Below are 18,764 nucleotides of genomic sequence, written 5' to 3'. Positions count from 1 at the left end.
GAAAACAAAAAACAGCTTTTATACTGCCGTTCTATTTCAGTCTAACTCCCAACACCCAGAATCCCACGCATGCAAGACCTGTTACATATAGAAACACAACAGCAATATAAATCAGCCCTCGTCAGTCTTATCAGCTCGGTGCGACCAAGGCTATAAAAATAGAATAAGTGTTTCAATCATTTACTGTTTCAAACGTCTTTACATATATTTGTTTTGTAAAAAATTGTGCCCATCATGCTAAACCTTGCTATAGCACTTTAATATACCTCTCAGTTTTACAAGGTCAAATACAGTCTGTGAGCTCTTAAAGTTTTAATAGTTTTTTTCTCCTGTGTTTGTAGAATTAAAAGTAGCATGAAAAGTGTCATTACAACAAAACCCTGTGGCTACACACTAAAACTCCTGACAGAAACATTCAGCAGATCAACATCTCAGTCCTGTTTCCCTCATGTGTTAATCTAAGACCATTGCTAATTAGTGTAATTCAGTCATATACATGCTGGTTTGGATTGTTTTCGAAGGCTCACGGTTGAATCTCACGAAAGCATGCCACACTTCACCCAAAACATATATTTTCTTTTGCCTAAATGAAGCATATTTCTTTCTCCTAAACATTTTATTTATTTGCATTGTGACATTGTTTTCAGAACAATTAAGCTCATTTCCTCCCTAAATTCTCATTACATTGATGCGCTTGGAAGGTTTCCTTTTTGTTTGTTTTTAATAATCATTATTCAATATTCTCATTAATACAGTAAAACTATGACTATACAATGCTTTATATTTAAATTCATATAAGTTAAATGTATAAATGTAATTTAATTTAATAAATTAAATTAAATGTATAAATACTTTACAGTTTAAATAATATTTAATCATCATGTTTTTGCGCTGCCGTAATTTGTTTTGTTTTTCATGAAAAAAATGTCACAAAAACCATAAGGGCCCCCCCCCAAAAAACGCTTTCATTTCTTAAGTATAATATCTTGTTTATATAATTTCAGGGTGAAATGTGACCCAGACAGGTTTAGTGAGATTTAACCGTCAGCCGCTGTAACATGAGCTTGGGTAGTTTTGGCCAACTCTCATTCCCACATCACTTGAGAGTCAATAATAATAATAATAGAAATACAAAAAAACACCACCCATAATAGTTAAAGATATTAAAGTGTAAAACTAACTGTTAAAACGAAAGAAATATTGCTTCAAAGAAGTCTCTGGACATGCTTCTCTGTCCCGTCAGTCGTCTCTTCTCCCCCTCTGTTGTCTGAAGGCTGGTTTGGGGTTTGAAGAGCGGTGTGTTCACAAAGCAGGTAGTGTGTGTGTGTGTGTGAGTGTGTTACCGTTACAGAACCGTTCAAGGGTCTCTCTAGAGCAGAAAGGAGTCTTAAAGATCTCTGGGGCTGTTGGGAGGAGATTCCTTGCGATTGGCCCGTTCACAGCTCGTTCCTACAGAGCGAGAGGAGACGCAGTGCTGGGACTGGTTGGGGTCGTGCTGGGGGAGGGCGTGTGCTTCGGAGGAGCCAGTTCGAGGAGGGCACGAACCGTCCCGGCCACCTGAGCCAAACCTCTCTCTTCCAGGATGTGCAGGGGAAGACACAGCTGGCTCTGCGGCCGTAAACACACACACACACACACACACACACACACACACACAGCAGGGGCGAACAAAAAAGGGACAAAAATGGTGTGTCAATGGAGAAACAAAATGATAAAAAAATCAATATAACTTAAAATAAATGATTACAATGGATAAACTCAAATAAAGCAGATAAATGTACAACTAAGGAAGGACTTAAATCAAAATGACCTTTGGAAACTGTAAAGAAAGATGAAGGAGATGAAGAGAGATGGAAAAATCATTCAAAACCTGCTACACAGAAACCTGTCTGTCACCAACCAGGAACTAACCGGTGAGAGTATTATTAGTAGTGGTTGTTATTGCACATGCTTTGGGTTAGTGAACTGAGCCAACTCCTAAAGCTAAAGATCAAATCATGACACTGTATGTGCTAAAAACATGAACCATATATCTACACTACAGGCCAAACGTTTTTGCCAATGTTTTTGGAAGAAGTCTCACCAAGACTGCATTTATTTGATCAAAAATACAGTAAAACAGTAATAGTGTGAAATATTATTACAATTTAAAATAACTGTTTTCTATGTGAATATATTTTAGATGCAAAGCTGAATTTTCCTCAGTACTCCAGTCTTCAGTGTCACATGCTCCTTTATAAATCATTCTAATATACTGATTTGATGCTCAATTATTATTAATTATTGTTGGTACTCAACGTTGAATGATGGTTCTTTAGCGGCTTAATATTGTTGTGGAAAACATGATACTTTTTTCCAATTTCTGTTCTTTTGAATTTGAAATCTTTTGTGACATTATACATTTCTTTACTGTCACTTGAGCAATTTAGTGCATCCTTGTTGACTAAAAGTATTAATATTATTTATTTTTATTTTACTGACCCCAAAACTTGAGCGGTAGTGTATCACAGTGTGTTTATTGTTATTGTTTGAATTGATCATAAGAAATGTGAATGAAGACTGGAGTAATGATGATGAAAATTCAGCTTTGCATCACAGGAATAAATCCCATTTGAAAATCTATTCAAATAGAAAACAGCCATTTCAAAGACAGCCTGTCTTTTAGATCAAATAAATGCAGCCTTGGTGAGCATAAAAGTCTTTAAATCCAGTAGTGTACAGTACAAGCAATCAGACTTATTTTCACCTGCTAGACAATCCAGAACGTGCCAGCCATGCATACACACTACCCAACATAAAGCTGCGACTGACACAAACACACAACTAAACTACTGATGAAACACACATCTACAGTGGATACTTGAGTTTAGATTTTATTGTAGAAAAGCAGAGGAGGACAAGTCAGACTGTAGGAAAATCAGGCAATATGGCACACAAATCTGACAGACACAAACGCTTACACACTCTACGTGACCGGTGTTGTATTTCCTATGCGTGTTAGGATTATATTACACTGTATATTAATTAACAACAGGCATACTGGTTGACAAGGACTGATATTTCAGTGAGTAAACTGTGTTCTGGTGCAAGACTGACAAGATGCTTGATAACTGTAGCGTTAAGAGCGGATAGCGAGATGTTTTCTAGCCATTTAAAGGGTTGGTTCAGCCAAAAATTACTATTCTGACATTATTTACACACCCTAAGTCGTTTCAAATGTATGATTTACTTTCTTCACAAAAGGAGATGTTAAACAAAGTTGTGGCTGCTTTTTTCCACATAATGTGAGGCCATTCCTTGAAACAATTCATTTTTGTGCAAATCATTCGCAAAACCCTTCTGACGTAACTTTCAGATTCACGAAAGTGTTCGTATTCATATGAAAAGATTATACTTTTATCTATTTTTTATTTTTACAAACTGAACACATTGCAATTTGATAACACTATTTGCCATTTATTAATATTACAACTGTAATATTATTACAAAAAAAAGTGTTTTAACCAATTAGTCACATGTAAAAATACATTTGACTGATAAACAATAACTGAAACCTTTTACAGGCATATGGCCAAATAATTCCTTTTGCATTCATGTAATGTATTGGAAACAAACCTGAAAAGGTAGTCCAGAAGTTCCTACAGCGTTCCAGACTACACGCAATTCACTTATTTGTAATTTTTGGGTGGGATTATGCTAATTATAAATGAGCAGCCTAGTTATAAATGATTGGAATTTATTAACATACGCATGATTAACTATCAAATCTGAAGTCTACAAAGCGTTTGTGAATCCAGAGGAGTTTTTGGAAAAGTCCATTTTACACACAAATGACTCCAAATTTATTTATGTATTATTGAAAGGTATATGAACGAAAATAAATTAGCTCAGGGACTGCCAGGCTTCAAAAAAGAACATCTCATATCAGTAGTTCATATGACATGCACTTTATTACTTAAGGGGATAGTTCACTTAAAAATCAAAATGAAGTAATTTACTCACCCTGGTGTTGTTCTATTATCGTATGCCCTTCTTTCTTTTTCAGACCACAAAAGGAGAATTTAAAAGAAAAATGTCCTGTATCAAGCTTTGAAAAAAGACGCAAAAGTATCACAGAATGATCCTATTCAACATGTGCCGTATATTCCAAGTGCCTGGGGTATACGATAGGGTTTGGTTTGGATTATCAATCGAAAATCCTGACCTTGGCCTTTGGTCTTCTTTGTATGACTGCATGTTCATGTGACTTGTGTTCATGTGTTCATGTAGTTCACACACGCTCGCCCAGGAAAAGCACACATTGTTTTTTACGTTGCATTTTGATTAATTTCTTACTTTTTTTAGTTTTAAAAACTTTTTGGAATATATGACATGGAAACATTCTGTGATACTTTTGCATCTTACTTTTGATGGTGGTCGCTATGCACTATCATTATAAGGACATTTTTGACCTCCCCTTTTGTGGTCTGAAAAAGGAAGAAAGGCATTAGAACAACACCAGGGTGAGTAAATATAATGACTTCATTTTCATTTTTAAGTGAACTATCTTTTTAATATGCAATAAAGGTAGGATGTTCTATGGTGCCCTTGCTTTGGCATTTTTGGTTCTTAAAGGCTCCGGTCCCTATTCACTTTTGTATGGAAAAGAGCAGCTCAGACAGTATGCAAAATTTCATACAGGTTTGGAATGACAACTCAAGCAACTCATACAGGTTTGGAACGACATAAATGTGAGTAAATGTTATTTTTGGAGAACCATTGTGTTAACTGTGAGATGGAAGACATTGACATACACACAGTAAGGCACAAAGGGATAAAACAGGGAGTTTAAGGTTTGGCATCCTCCACACTGTCTTATTCATTCACGAAAACCCTCACAGAAACACAAAGCCACACAAAATACTCATCCACTTTAGCAGACTTTGGGAAAATGTGCAGCAGAACTAACATACAAAGGGCTCGTTCACAGAGCAGTCAGCTTGTTCTGTCGTCTTGTTTAAGGCTGAATGGGGGAATCCACCCATTTTTGTGCTTTTTGATGAAGCTTTGAATTTTGCTATGGAAATGTGCTCTCTACACACACACATACACAGACATAAACACTCTGAATTGACTCTTTGCTAAGCCCTGCCTTAGAACGTCACTGACCACACCTTAGCAACTATTGCCATTTATCAACCATGAAATGAGGCGTTCGTCTTTTCAGTTTACTGTGATAATGTACACTACTGTCCACAAATTTGGTGTCAGTAAGATTTTTCAAAAAAAAAAAAAAGATGCATTAAATTGATCAAAAGTGACAGTAAAGACATTTATAATCAGTGTTGGGGGGGGGGGGGTAACATTAAAATAATACTTTTAAATTTATAACAAAATACAAGTAACGCAAGTTCCTTTGTTTTCTAATTTATTCACTGACATCTCTCTCCTGTCCCATTATTGAGAAAAGTAACGCAATATTGTAACATTACTTTTAAAAGTAATTTCCCCAACACTGTTTATAATGTTAAAAAAAGATTTATATTTCAAAAAATGCTGTTCTTTTGAGCTTTCTATTCATCAAAGTATCCTGAAAAAATGTATCACAACTTGCACAAAAATACTGACACCACAATCTGACTCCGATTCCATAAATCAACACTGATAATAATAAGAAATGTTTCTTGAGCAGCAAATCATCATATTAGAATGATTTCCGAAGGATCATGCGACACTGCTGACTGGAGTAATGATGCTGAAAATTCAGCTTTGCATCACAGGAATAAATTACATTCTAAAATGAGAACTAGAAAATAGTTCTTTAAAATTGTAATGCTATTAATATTGTAACAATATTACTGTATATTCGATCAAATAAATGCAGCCTTGGTGAGCGTAAGAGAAAACATTTAAAAAATCTTACCGACCTCAATCTTTTGAACGGTAATTTAATTTCTTTAAAGAAAATTGCACATACAAATATTTAGCATAAATCAAAATTATTTCCAGTCCATGTAATAGGCTACCATTCAATCCATTTGTCCCACCTTAAAAGCACGCTTTACTGCAATCCACATGAATGTTATTTTAAAGCTTGCCTGAGCGAGCAACATTACACAAAGGGGTCAGACAGAGCTTAGCAAAGTATCAATGATGTGCACTAGAACACTAAACATGTGCATTTACACTGGCTATCCTGTAAATCTGCTCATTTGCCCACGTAAGAAACCATTTGACTGTTTTAGTGCAGTGACCAATATGGAAGTGTGATTTAACAGCTTGGCACCAGGTGGCAATAGAGAACACATAGCAGCGACATGATTGACAGGTAGAAAAGGGCGAATCCAGCCAGCTGGGTAGAAGGGGCGGAGCGAAGGGGAGGCGGTCCCAGGGAGAGCAAGGCCTCAACCAGCCTGAACACACAAACAACCTCCCCTTCCAGCACGTCGCCCGCTGAACACAAACTATCCTGCCCGCAGAGAGGAAGATGAACATGAGTGTTCAAATAAAACACAATGAGAGGTTGATGGGATGTGAGATGGTTTTAAATTGGAAGGGAATTGGGGGGGGGGGGAGAGAGAAAGAGTTAGTGGTATTAGCTCTTAAACTTTTAGAGCATTAGAGGAAACAGCAAAAGATGTTAAAAGCCCAGTTAGATTTGAAGAAAACACCAAACGTCATGTGTTTGAGAAACTATTTCTTAATTTGATTTATAAAGATTAAAAACTCTTTCCATGAAAAAGGAAACAGCTTGAAGTGTAGGAGACCAAGTCTACCTGAGGAACTCCAATTCTGCGGCACGCCTCTAGGAAGTTCTCCACATTTCGTCGACACTTGGCCATTGTCAGTTTGGGCTGGAAAGAAAAAGAAAAGATGAAACTATGTATTCTTATGCACAAACACAAACATACGCAAAAATGTATAAATGAAGTTGAAGAGCAAAATAAACCCCAAAAGTCACTCACCACTGCCGGTGAGGGTACATGGATGCTCGGTATGGATCGGGGACGCACGTGGTTGGCCAGATGGCACAACACGACCCCGTCAGTCAAAGCTGCCCCAAGATCAGTGGGTAAAGACACCTTGAGTCGACACTCAATATTCTACATGAAGGATGAACAATTAAGACTTACAGTATTTTGAATTATATATGCTTAACAGGACAGCATAATACAATATAAATGAGTTTAATATTTTATTAAACACACATGCATACATATATGAAACAATAGATAAATAACTAATGGATGACAAGAAGAGGAGGGTACCCTTCTCAGCTGCTCTATCAGTAGCGCCTCCTCTCCCGTTGGGGCTGGACTCTGTGTGGGAGTGGCTTCCACTGGCTCCGCCTTCTGTGCGCCTGATTCTCCTGTAAAATGGTCACACATGCCATTAGAAATACGTCACTGCGTAATTACATGAGCAAGTTCTAATTAGGAATGATGATTAACTTGTAAAAGCACAACAGTGACTGCCTACTTCAGAGAAATTTTAATATTTAAATACTATTATAGTATTTATTAATATTTTAAAATAGCTTTCATTTATAATTTTAGTTTAAGTATTAGTAATTTTGTTATGTTTTTCTCTTTTTTTTAAATGTCTCTATTTAGCTTTAATTTACATTTCTTTCGGTTTAAGTCATTTTAGTACTTCAACTTAAACTAATTTTCAGTTAGTTTGTTGCCAAGGCAACATTTCTAATTTTTATTTTAAAGTTGGTCATGTAATATTTATATTTTATTTCCCCTTTCTTAAATTAACGACAACGATTTTTGATAGTTTTAGTTAACAATAATAACACTGCCACCTTTTCAGTGATTTTTTTTTTACTGTATTTCTCATATTTTCTCCATACGCATTTCAGAAAATCCTTTAATTAAGAGTTCAAGACAAACCATCCAGCTCTGAGATGAATTATATCAACATGTGATTCAAAGCACCATTTTTTTTATGAAAATGAACATTAAAGGTCCCGTTCTATGCCCCTTTTCACAAGATGTAAAATAAGTCTCTGATGTCCCCAGAGTGTGTATGTGAAGTTTGAGCTCAAAATACCCAACAGATCATTTTTTACAGCATGTTTAAATTGACATATTTTGGGGCTCAGAAAAACAAGCCGTTTCAGTGTGTGCCCTTTAAATGCAAATGAGGTGCTGCTGGACGACACAGGGGGCGGAGCTTCATGAGCTCGCGCTCAGTCTGTCAGGAAAAATTCATCTCACGGAATGATGATAATATCAGAAACTCTCAGTAACGGCGTTCATTTCGAGTCGGACAATAATGCCTACAGAGTCAGATTGCTGTATAGAGATGAAACAGGTATGGTTTAGTAGTTTAATTACGGTTATTATAACGTATTTGTCATCTGCTTGTATGTATTCATTATTTATTAATAACCTACAAGTCTGCTGTCTGAATGATGATCAAACATGTACTGATGAGTTTAATAAAGTTTATTGTACATCACACAAAAGATGAAGCGTCAGTTTTACTTCAGAAAATCACCGTAAGAGCTGAGTAAACACAGTAGGCTAAGTTATAAGAAGTGCGCAAGTAGCCAGTAGAGTTGAGGGAGCATTCCTGTGGGCGGAGGTTAGTCAAGAAACGGTTCTGGTGATGTCACTAATGCAGGATGTAGAGGGGTGTAGTCCAATCGAGCCGTTTTTTGTAGTCAACTTCTGTTAAATAAAATATCTCGCTTGCCATTGAACTTTGAGCTTTATAATTTTACAGATATTATTTATGCTCTAACAGCAACATTACACACTAACTAAAGTTTGAAACATGGAATCGCATGCAACGGGACCTTTAAGGCGGCAAAGGTACAACACTGTGCACTTAAATTCTTTCATGAGGGTTAGGAAACAACGATACCGAATGATTAAACATTAAAACACAAAACTACTGACTACAAGTAATTGATAAAACACATTTTGTTCAGAGGTTTATTACAAAATATTCAAATATTTAGGCTGACACTGATTTGTGCACTTAATTTACACTAGGGGCTTTTGCATCGGAGGAACCTTTTCATAAGCCGCGTTTCCACCGCAGGAACTAGGAACTTTGGGCTGGTACTCAATGTGTTTACACCGCAGGAACCAGGGTCTAAATGAAGTTCCGGGTAAATATTTCCCCCTCCGATAGTCCCTGCTCATGAGGTAGTACTTTTTCAAAGTTCAGGAACTTTCAGGGGTGGGACTTCTGATTGGTTGTGTTCACGCCGCATTTTGGTTGGATGACTCCACGCAGCATTTTATTTATTTTTAACCTCCCTTTTTAAAAAATCTATTGCGGTTTGTGTCGTGGCTTCATGCAGTAAGAGTTGTCTGTCTGCAAATATGGAATTTAATTAAAAAAAAAACTGGTGGACTGGCGACGAGTTTCAGGTTTTATTAAGCGTATTTGTGGAAGAGGAAACTTTCTGCACGTTCGTCCCGGCCATCTCACGGTCAATGTCCGCAATAGCTGATAACATACAAATTTAATATCTACCGTTAGCATTACGAGCTTACTGAACACGCTTTATCAGTGCTCGTCTCTTTTCTGCCACAGCTTTTTTTATTAAGTCATTATGTTTACACATTGTCATCTATTGCAAGGCACTCCAAACCACATGTTACATAGGCTACTATAACAGGATTGAAATAGCGCTTTGAGGTTAGTAACAAACAACTATTTACAAGATTGTCACTATTTATGATTGATAGACGGGGTTCAGGCTTTTTTTAAGCGTATTTGCGAAAGAGGACATTTTTGCGCGTTCGTCCCAGGCATCTCACAATAACTGATAACATACGTTGTCTATTTTATACGCATACGAGCTTTCTGAACACGCTTTAGTATCAGTGCTCGTCTATTTTGTTTTGTTAATTACCTCGTTAGTAAACCAAAACATAACTGCAGCACAGTTTGAATCTCCTCCATACTTATTATAAATGTGGCGCTCAAAACTGATTACTGTCCGTCGCAGACTGGGAGGAGCAGTTGCGCGCAGTTTACCTTCCCGGTACTTTAGGCCGCGGTGTAAACGCAGAAAGCAACCGGTCTGGGGCAAAAAAAGTTCCTGGGACAAATTGTTCCGGGTAATTTCAGTGGAAACGCGGCTATAGTGCCTTAGAACTACTATAACTATTATTAACCCCCTTTTTGGCATGTTTGCACCAAAGGAACTGGGAACGATTTCATTTCTAGGAATGCCTTTTGAGGGAACTAAATTAACTTTCTTTTTGAAAGAAAGTAATACTTTTTATTCAGCAAGGAAGCATTAAATTGATCATAGCAGAAAAGACATTTATAATGTTATAAAAAAATATTATATTTCAAATAAATGCTGTTCCTTTGAACTTTCTATCCATCAAATGATCCTGAAATAAAAACGTATCATTGTTTCCACAATATTAAGCAGTACAACAGTTTTTTTAAATAATAATAATAATAATAATAACAAATGTTTTTTTATTATGCAGCAAATCATCATATTAGAATGATTTCTGAAGAATCATTTGACACTGAAGACTGGTAGCCTGGGTTTCCCCATGCTGCCTTGCTCACAGCGCGATTTTATTCACGCTGCTTGGCAGTCTGGACACCATGGACCAAATTTTCCCCTGAAAAAGGGAACCAATCACAGAACGGGGAGGGAGCAGCAAGACGATGACGACACCGAAGCAGTTTGTTTATATCTATGGATCCAACATGGCATCAGACTCGACGTTATCTTCTACCCTCATGTTTATCTTGCACAAACGGTAATATTCGCTAAACGCCATCGTGTACAAATAAATCTTTGACCCATCGTCTTTTTCCTCGTCGAATTTCTGTCGCTCTACATACGTCATCTGCTATAATTGAAGCGATTGGCTATGAGCTACGTACAGGCGCATTTGATAGACATTCATAGCGCCGAATAAACGCTTCTGGGCATTCGTAAACCACGCCTCAAATACGAGAAAACGAACACGTGGTTCCCAGACCAAGTCTCAAATGAGACTTGGTCTGACGTTAGCCAGGCTAGAAGACTGGAGTAATGATGCTGAAAATACAGCTTTGCATCACATGAATAAATAACATTCTAAAATATATCAAAATAGAAAACAGTTATTTTATATTGTAATAATATTTCACAATATTACTGTTTTTGCTGTATTTCTGATCAAATAAATGCAGCTTTGGTGAGCAGTAGAGACTTTTAAAAAACAAATCTTACCGCCCCCAAACTTTTGAACGGTACTGTATACCAGGGGTTCTCAAACTATCTGGAGATAGGGACCCCTCATAGGGCAGAAAAAATTCCAAGGACCCCCTTATAACCGCAACACAAACGTAATAGCTAAATCATGTGTGTGTGTGTGAGAGAGAGAGAAAGGAGGGAAAGGGGCAGGGGCGTTTCTAGGTTTTAAAAACATCAGGGGCTGAGCCCGAAACATCAGGGGCTGGGGGTTGGTTACAAGATAACATGATTCGATACAGAGAATAATGTATATTGTAGGTCTATATGCAGGGGGCAGCCACAGCAGCCCACATTACCCCACAGACACGCGTATTGAAATGTGAGGTAGTTAGGGGGGTTCGGGGGCGTGCTCCCCCGAGAAAATTTGGATTTCTCGGACCTACATATGTGCTTTTTAAGGTGTCTGAAGGCCAACATTTTTTGATAACAATATGTCAGTGGGCAGTATACAGAAATTATTTGTCAAGCAGATAACAGATTCTTAAACATGAGAATGAGAATAAATGTTGAAATGAATGATCCACAGTACAAAATGGAAATGCAGAATGTTTCTGCTTGTTGACAATACACAATCACATATTCCAAACAGGAATGGCCTTAAATGAGAAATCTTATAAGGATTATTTTGCATATAGATGTTAATCAAACACCAGTGCAATCTTTTGTTTGTTTATTTTATAAATATATATCTATACTTATATTTTGCTTATAGTTTCTGTAATTAGCAAAGAACATCTGTGTTAAATAGGAATACATTGTAATAATGTTAATCAAGCTGCCTAAATCACATGACTGTGCAGCAGTTCACACTCACAATAAAAATACAATATAATTTAAAACAAAGACAAGCTCATTATACAAAGGAAATAATATTACAGATCTAGACAAATTGGGTTGCTTATAGTTAAAAGAATGTCAAGAACGATCATTTAGGCTAGATGTATTTTTCACATTTTTGGTCACAAAATATTTTTTTTATGACACGAGTCAGTTTTGATGACTTTACAATATTGATAAAATGTTAGAATATTAATAATGAAAAATGATACAATTTTATTCTCCGTTTTGGTTATTTCAATACTTAGCCGACAGAACACGACGTACATGCTCGTAGTTTCCTTTGCGTGATACAGGGCGCACTGCATTTGCGCTTGATATTGAAGAGTGCGCGCCGCGAGCACACAGCTGATACGAGTCATACGACAGGAAAGCTTTACTGACATATAGCCTGACAACATCTGGTCTGACAGAGGACTGTGCGGCGGTGCTGACTGCGTTATTTTTTTTTATTTTTTTTTAATTGCTGTGAGATTGTTTTCTGTTGCGCAAATCCTGGAGATATTCTAGGATAGGCTGAAATCACTCTCGTGGTGCGTCTGCAGAGACAGATTTCAACAATCACTAGTCAGAGACAGCAGCAAAGCCAAAGCACAATGAAATAAGGCAACTTATGATTTCGGGGGTTTACATAGGCTATTGTCCAGTTTCATTTTTGTCAGTCAACTTTTCAAAAAACATTCGGGGCTACACTCAAACATTTGGGGCTGAAGCCCCGGCAAAATCGTTAACGCATGTGCTGAGGGGGTGCTAGATCATTGACAGGGGGAGCTGCGCAATTCTCTCTCTCTCTCTCTCTCTCTCTCTCTCTCTCTCTCTCTCTCTCTCTCTCTCTCTCTCTCTCTCTCTCTCTCTCTCTCTCTCTCTCCTCTCTCTCTCTCTCTCTCTCTCTCTCTCTCTCTCTCTCTCTCTCTCTCTCTCTCTCTCTCTCTCTCTCTCTCTCTCTCTCTCTCTCTCTCTCTCTCTCTCTCTCTCTCTCTCTCTCTCTCTCTCTCTCTCTCTCTCTCTCTCTCTCTCTCTCTCTCTCTCTCTCTCTCTCTCTCTCTCTCTCTCTCTCTCTCTCTCTCTCTCTCTCTCTCTCTCTCTCTCTCTCTCTATACACACACACTATTAAAAAATTAGCAAAACTTGGCCACTAAATATTTAATATTAAATTATTTTAATGATCACAATTCAAGTTTTAATTTTATTAAATTGAACAAGCGCAACATTCAGCATTCAATTAAATATTCTAAAAGATGCAAAGATGAAGTTGACGATCGCCATATTCGTAGTGAACGCGCCTATAGAGAGAAATGCACATCATGGATTACATAATCAGAGAGTAGCCTTTTTCTTTTCGTTTTGAATTATTTCGTTTTAAGACATTTCAAGCTTTGTGTATTTGATGTATTTCTCATGTCTGTGTGAGGCATACACTGAGTTTCGTTAAGTTAAGATGAGATGCGCTCCAGTTCACGTGCATTGCAAGTGACCGCGCGGGCGCCTCGCCTCCATGATTATTGTCTGTTATATTTGTTATATTGGTTGATGAAAAATGTATTAAAATTAAGATACAATTTATACAAAACGAAATTCACTTTAAAGAAAGGGGTCCGCGGACCCCACTTTGAGAACCACTGCTGTATACGAATCATGATTAATCATGACATCACAAATTTCCCACAAAGAATGACTCAGCAATGAGCTGCATCAGGTAAACAAACCTTTTTTCTTCTCCTCTCGCTGACTCAGGCGGAACAGGTAACTCTCAGGTCGCTGGTTGAGGCCGCGGGAGGGGGACGGGGCAGCAGGGCTGGGGTAAGTGGGTGACTGGAGGGCTGCAAGACAAGCAAAACATTTGTCAAAAAGGGATGTGGGGCAAAAAAAAAAAACAGCAGTAAGGAAAGAGAGAATGAGAGGAGTTCATGATTTAAAACGAATACATACCAGTGGGTGACAGTGAGGCATAATCTTCACCTTGCTACAGAAGACAGGAGTTCAATTGGAGAGAAAATAAGAAGTGAAAAAGGTCAAATGAGTTGAAATATCAGATAATGAACACTGTATCTGTGGCATGCGCTTTAAAGTGAACTCTAGGTGTGAATCTCAAAAAGAAATAAGTAGCCAATATCTCTTGGCAGTTTTTGTAAGATTCGCCCACAGGTGACCTCACTTTATATTACGTTTTTAACGTGAGAACTTGCAAACCCTAAATAAATATGTACATGATCAGCTGAAATCCTGAACAGGTTTCCAGCATAATTTCCTCTAAGAAACTTGTCATAGTCATTCTGCCTGGATATGACAGGGTGTTAGATTGGAGTGCAACCACAATATCTTTGTTGAGTCAAATTTTCAAGAAACATCCACAGTCAGCTTATTTGCATCTAGAGGCCGATCATCTCCAGGCTCTTGCGGTTCAGTACCTGCGGCGTACAGGAGGAGGGGGCGACGGATAAAGCGGGAGACACACACCCATCCAGCGGCACAGCAGAGAGAGACTAGCCAGCCACAAAGAAACGAGGAGAGGATAGAAATGAAACGAAAGGAGGAGAAATAAAGGACGAACGTAGGAAATAAATAGAAGGTTTGAGAAAGTGTAAGTGTTTTGGAAGCGTCAGATTTCATTGTTTAATACTGAAAATACTGCAGGAAACATATCATGAAGAGGAAATATTACAGCAGGAATGCATTAAATAAGGTTTAATTTATCCTGAAAATGCTGAATGTTTTCTTGAAGGAGTCAGCTTAATAAAAATATAATAAATAAATATAAACACATTAATATAAATGAATACATTAATATTAACGTTTAATACATGTTTTTAGAGTAAAATGATCAAGAAACAGCCACAATAAGCTTATTTGCATCTACAGAAATAAAATGAAGGCAGATCAGCTGTAGGCTCCAAACAAACTAATAAATATTATTTATTATACATTATTTAAAATGTACTAATGAAACTGTGAGAAGTTTTGCAACATGCAACAGTTTAATACAAACATTTCAGGGTTCATTCATTTTCCTAACCCTAATTATAACCAATACTAATTGTGATGCTTGACTTAGCAAACGCCACTAACAAAAACAATTTATGCCAAGTCCCCATTTTGACAGCAGATAAACGTGTCTGTGTGTCTCCTTCACCTGTTTGTGAGGGTCTGGCCTCTTCTTTATAGTGTTGGTATCTGTGTCTATCTCAAATATCAGTAGAGGCTCAAACTCACTCTGACACAGATAGAACCAACATATATGAGAAAGAGAGAAAGAGAGACAAAGTAGAGAAAGAGACAAAGTAAAGGGACAGACAGGGAAGCAAAAAGAAGCAGGGCAAGCGTATTAAAGATGCACACTGGGAAAAGCATCTAATATTAAAGGTGCATTCAGTAAGTAAACAAAGTAATAACTATCAAATACAATATATAATGTAATAATATAAAATAATTATATAAAAATAATAATTATATAATAATAATAATAATTATAAAAATATAAAATATATACCCATTTTTATATGGGTAAAAATGACTAATTACTGAGTGCACCTTCATAACATGTTAACAGTTCAAACTGATCAGAAAAGCAGTTTTAAATGGAAATAACCTTAAATCGTGTTAATACATTATGCTAATTTTTTAAGACTAAAACTGACATTTGTTAAGGGAAGAGAACACACAGTGAGAAAGGAGATGGAGGATGGCGCATGATCCGAGCTGATTGGCTCTTACCATGAAGAGGGCGGAGTCATCGGTGTGAGTGGACCGTCGGGAGGGGTACAGACTCTGGGGTGGGACAGTAATGCATATGACTACAGACTCTCTCTCTCTCTCACACACACACACACACACACACAAACACACACACAGATGGATGGGGAGGAAGTGAATGTGCAAATCTGAGAATGAGACTCACCTCACTGTCTGTTGGACTGAGCTTCGTAGGGCTTGGAGTTGATTTATGCTGAAAGTACAAAGACAGAAAATTGTCTTCCCATCATGGTGACATGGTGCATAATTTGGGAGTTTTCGACTGGGATTTGGAAAATTTCACCCATCAGAGCATCTCCATGTATCTCAATGTTAATGTTTCTTTTTCAAATCCAACATTATTTGATATTATTGCTGCAACTTTTATTATACTAATATTAAATTGTGTTGACTATTGGCAAAACTTTAGCAGCCTAAAACAAAATTGAATAGCTATAGATTGCTGCAGGGATGACGTATTTTGTACAAAAAGTTTTGTTTTTAATTTTGACAATAGTATTTTGCTAGGCCAAAACTTTAAACAAGTTCCATCACCCTGAAGTCAATGGGTTTTTTGAATGCCTGAAATAAGGTCTGTGGTTGTCCCTATGACGTTTGGATCTGTTGTTTGGCTCCGAGAGGGGAAGTTGAGCGTGCTGACGTCAAATGGTGATTTGTGACAGTTTCACCATGGGAAGCCCGGGAAACTATAAAAAGGACACTTCAACGCAGAAATAGAGACTTGAGCTGTGACTGTGCACTCTGTGTTTGTTTTGTCAGTGAACCAACATTATCTTGCCGACCCTATTTTGGTTCATTCATTCTTGAGTTGTTGAAAGCATTATCATTGTGCTTGTGCTGGATGGATGAAAAGGGATAGGCAAGTAATGTCATGTGATATTTCTGTATACATAGACCAGGTTAGGGACATGTGCCACCTGCTGTATTTTTGGTTTGGTAGTTAGTGTATGGTAGATCCGACATCCTGAACGTTGAAGATTTTTCGTTCTACCTTTTCTTCTTTAATAGACAGGTTAAGTTAAAATGGGTTAGAAAGATTTTGTTGTTTTCTTTGCTTTGGCACTGTCCAGTTCCCTTTGTCCTCCCCAGACTCTGTGTATTTGAATTATTGCCTGTGTGTATATAGATATTTTCCTTATAAATAATTCTTTTCTTTAATCTTCTCCACATTTTGTTGATCATAGCACTCAGAAATAAAGTTTCACCTGCTCTGCCGTTCCCTCTTGCCTTATTCCCTCTCCCAGTGTTTTAATGATAGAAATTGCCAAACAGTGATTTAATGTTGCCCTTCCCACTCCCTAGACCTTCAAATCCAGGGAAAAGTTGTAAGTTACAGTGGTCAACACAAGCTCAAGATATTTTCACGTTTTACTCTACAGCATAAAATACATCGGTAAAACCTTCTTGTGATTTTTTTTTAAGCTCGTCTTAAAGCGGTTGCTAACATATGGCTAAACGGGACTACAGAGGTTGTCTGAGACATTAAACATCACGCTGAACTGCTTTCACAGCCTCATTGTGTTTATAATAGTGCTTCTGCAAACTATTTAAACTCAAACTTTCAGAGAAAATGTTTTTAAATGAAGACTGAAAGTTGTCAGAAACTTTTAGGGTTAGTTCACTCAAAAATGAAAAATTTCCCTCCAATGACAGTACACGCAACTACATTTGTCACTTCAAAAAGTTCATAAAGAGATTGTTAAACTAATCCATATGGATTGAGCGGTTTAGTCCAAATTGTCTGAAGAGATTGAATCGCCTCATATGATGAAGAGATTGAATTTAGGCTTTTCTTCACATATAAACATTGATCAGCGAACATAAACAGAAGCTCAACCGAACCTGCTTGTCGTCAAGAACAAACCTCATTGGCTCTTGCGGAAGCTCAAACGTGCTGCGTAACACACAAGAATGAACCTCATTGGTTCTCGCATGTCAAGCATGCTTGAGCTTCTGTTTACCATATCTGATATGTGCAGTGATCAATGTTTATATGTGAATAAAAACCTAAATTAAATCTGTTCATCATATAAAGTGATCGTGTCTCAACAGAAAATTTGGACTAAACCACTCGATTCACATGGATTAGTTTTACAATCTCTTTATGAACCTTTAGAAGCGTCAAAGTGGTCTGTCAAAGTGTAGCCGTCAACGGAGGGACAATATCTTCATTTTTGTTTTGAAGATGAGCGAAAGTCTTACGGGTTTGGAATAACGTGAGGGTGAGTAAATTATGACAGAAATTTTGGGTAAACTAACCCAAAGTTGTGTAGTTCATTTATAGACTACCTTTAACTTTTTACTTCTGGCGATTGTATTTAGACTTAAATTCATAATCATTATGTGTTCATTTGTTATTACCATGATGAATAAAACGTGTAAGAATCATAAACTTGTTTGTCACAGACCTTATTTATTGCAATAATCCAAAAGCCAATGGCTAAATCCTATTGGTATTTTGTCGAGGGAACCAGGATGATGCTAAATGACAACCTTTGTCTTAAAACGTGATAAAACGTGTCTTCGCTGTAGCTCTCTATTTGGCGTGTGTGTGCGCGAGTACCTTAGCGTAATTCATAACGGCATCTCTTTGCACTGATCTTTTCTGTCTTTCTTCCTCGTACCGCTGTGCCGCCAGCTGAGCTTCTCGTCTCACTTTCTCCACACCGCCACCAGAACCTGACGCCACACCAGCAGACCGCTGATAGACAGAACCAGAGTAAAACCACTATGTTTTGAATTACTGCATCATGAGGCATGTATATACAGCGACTCTTACCTGGTTATGAGTGTATGAAGACGTGACCGCTGTATCAGAACCACCGCTGAAGAGAGAACAACAACTGTTAGTGACAACGCAGATGACTATTCTTTTTATTTTAGTTTTTATATTTTATTTTATGTACTTTTTGCCCCTTTTCAGTACAATTAGTGTGTATAATTGTTTTTTGCCTAACATTTT

At 37.4% G+C, this 18,764-nt stretch overlaps 1 protein-coding gene across 3 annotated transcripts in view; it reads right to left on the bottom strand.

Moving 5' to 3' along the window:
• Positions 1 to 239: 239 nt before the first annotated feature.
• The window catches only part of lrch3 (leucine-rich repeats and calponin homology (CH) domain containing 3), a 42,867-nt gene continuing 24,342 nt past the window's right edge, over positions 240 to 18,764 (bottom strand). The window contains exons 11-20 of one of the 3 annotated variants that reach the window (XR_014030673.1): positions 18,582 to 18,627; positions 18,366 to 18,503; positions 15,948 to 15,995; positions 15,764 to 15,817; positions 13,982 to 14,015; positions 13,755 to 13,872; positions 7,248 to 7,345; positions 6,945 to 7,082; positions 6,756 to 6,833; positions 240 to 1,608 (exon numbers count right to left, since the gene is read on the bottom strand). Coding sequence is in view for 2 of the 3 variants with exons in the window: in XM_081373246.1 (XP_081229372.1) it covers positions 1,450 to 1,608; positions 6,756 to 6,833; positions 6,945 to 7,082; positions 7,248 to 7,348; positions 13,759 to 13,872; positions 13,982 to 14,015; positions 15,764 to 15,817; positions 15,948 to 15,995; positions 18,366 to 18,503; positions 18,582 to 18,627 (910 nt within the window). In the remaining variant the exon portion in view is untranslated. Of the gene's footprint in view, positions 1,609 to 6,755; positions 6,834 to 6,944; positions 7,083 to 7,247; positions 7,349 to 13,754; positions 13,873 to 13,981; positions 14,016 to 15,763; positions 15,818 to 15,947; positions 15,996 to 18,365; positions 18,504 to 18,581; positions 18,628 to 18,764 lie in introns of all 3 variants that reach the window. The other 2 variants (XM_081373246.1, XM_081373247.1) reach the window with 2 other exon arrangements.

This window comes from Scardinius erythrophthalmus (assembly GCF_964197995.2).
Source record: "Scardinius erythrophthalmus genome assembly, chromosome: 8".
Lineage (NCBI taxonomy): Eukaryota > Metazoa > Chordata > Actinopteri > Cypriniformes > Leuciscidae > Scardinius > Scardinius erythrophthalmus.
This window is presented reverse-complemented; position numbering and strand designations above follow the sequence as displayed.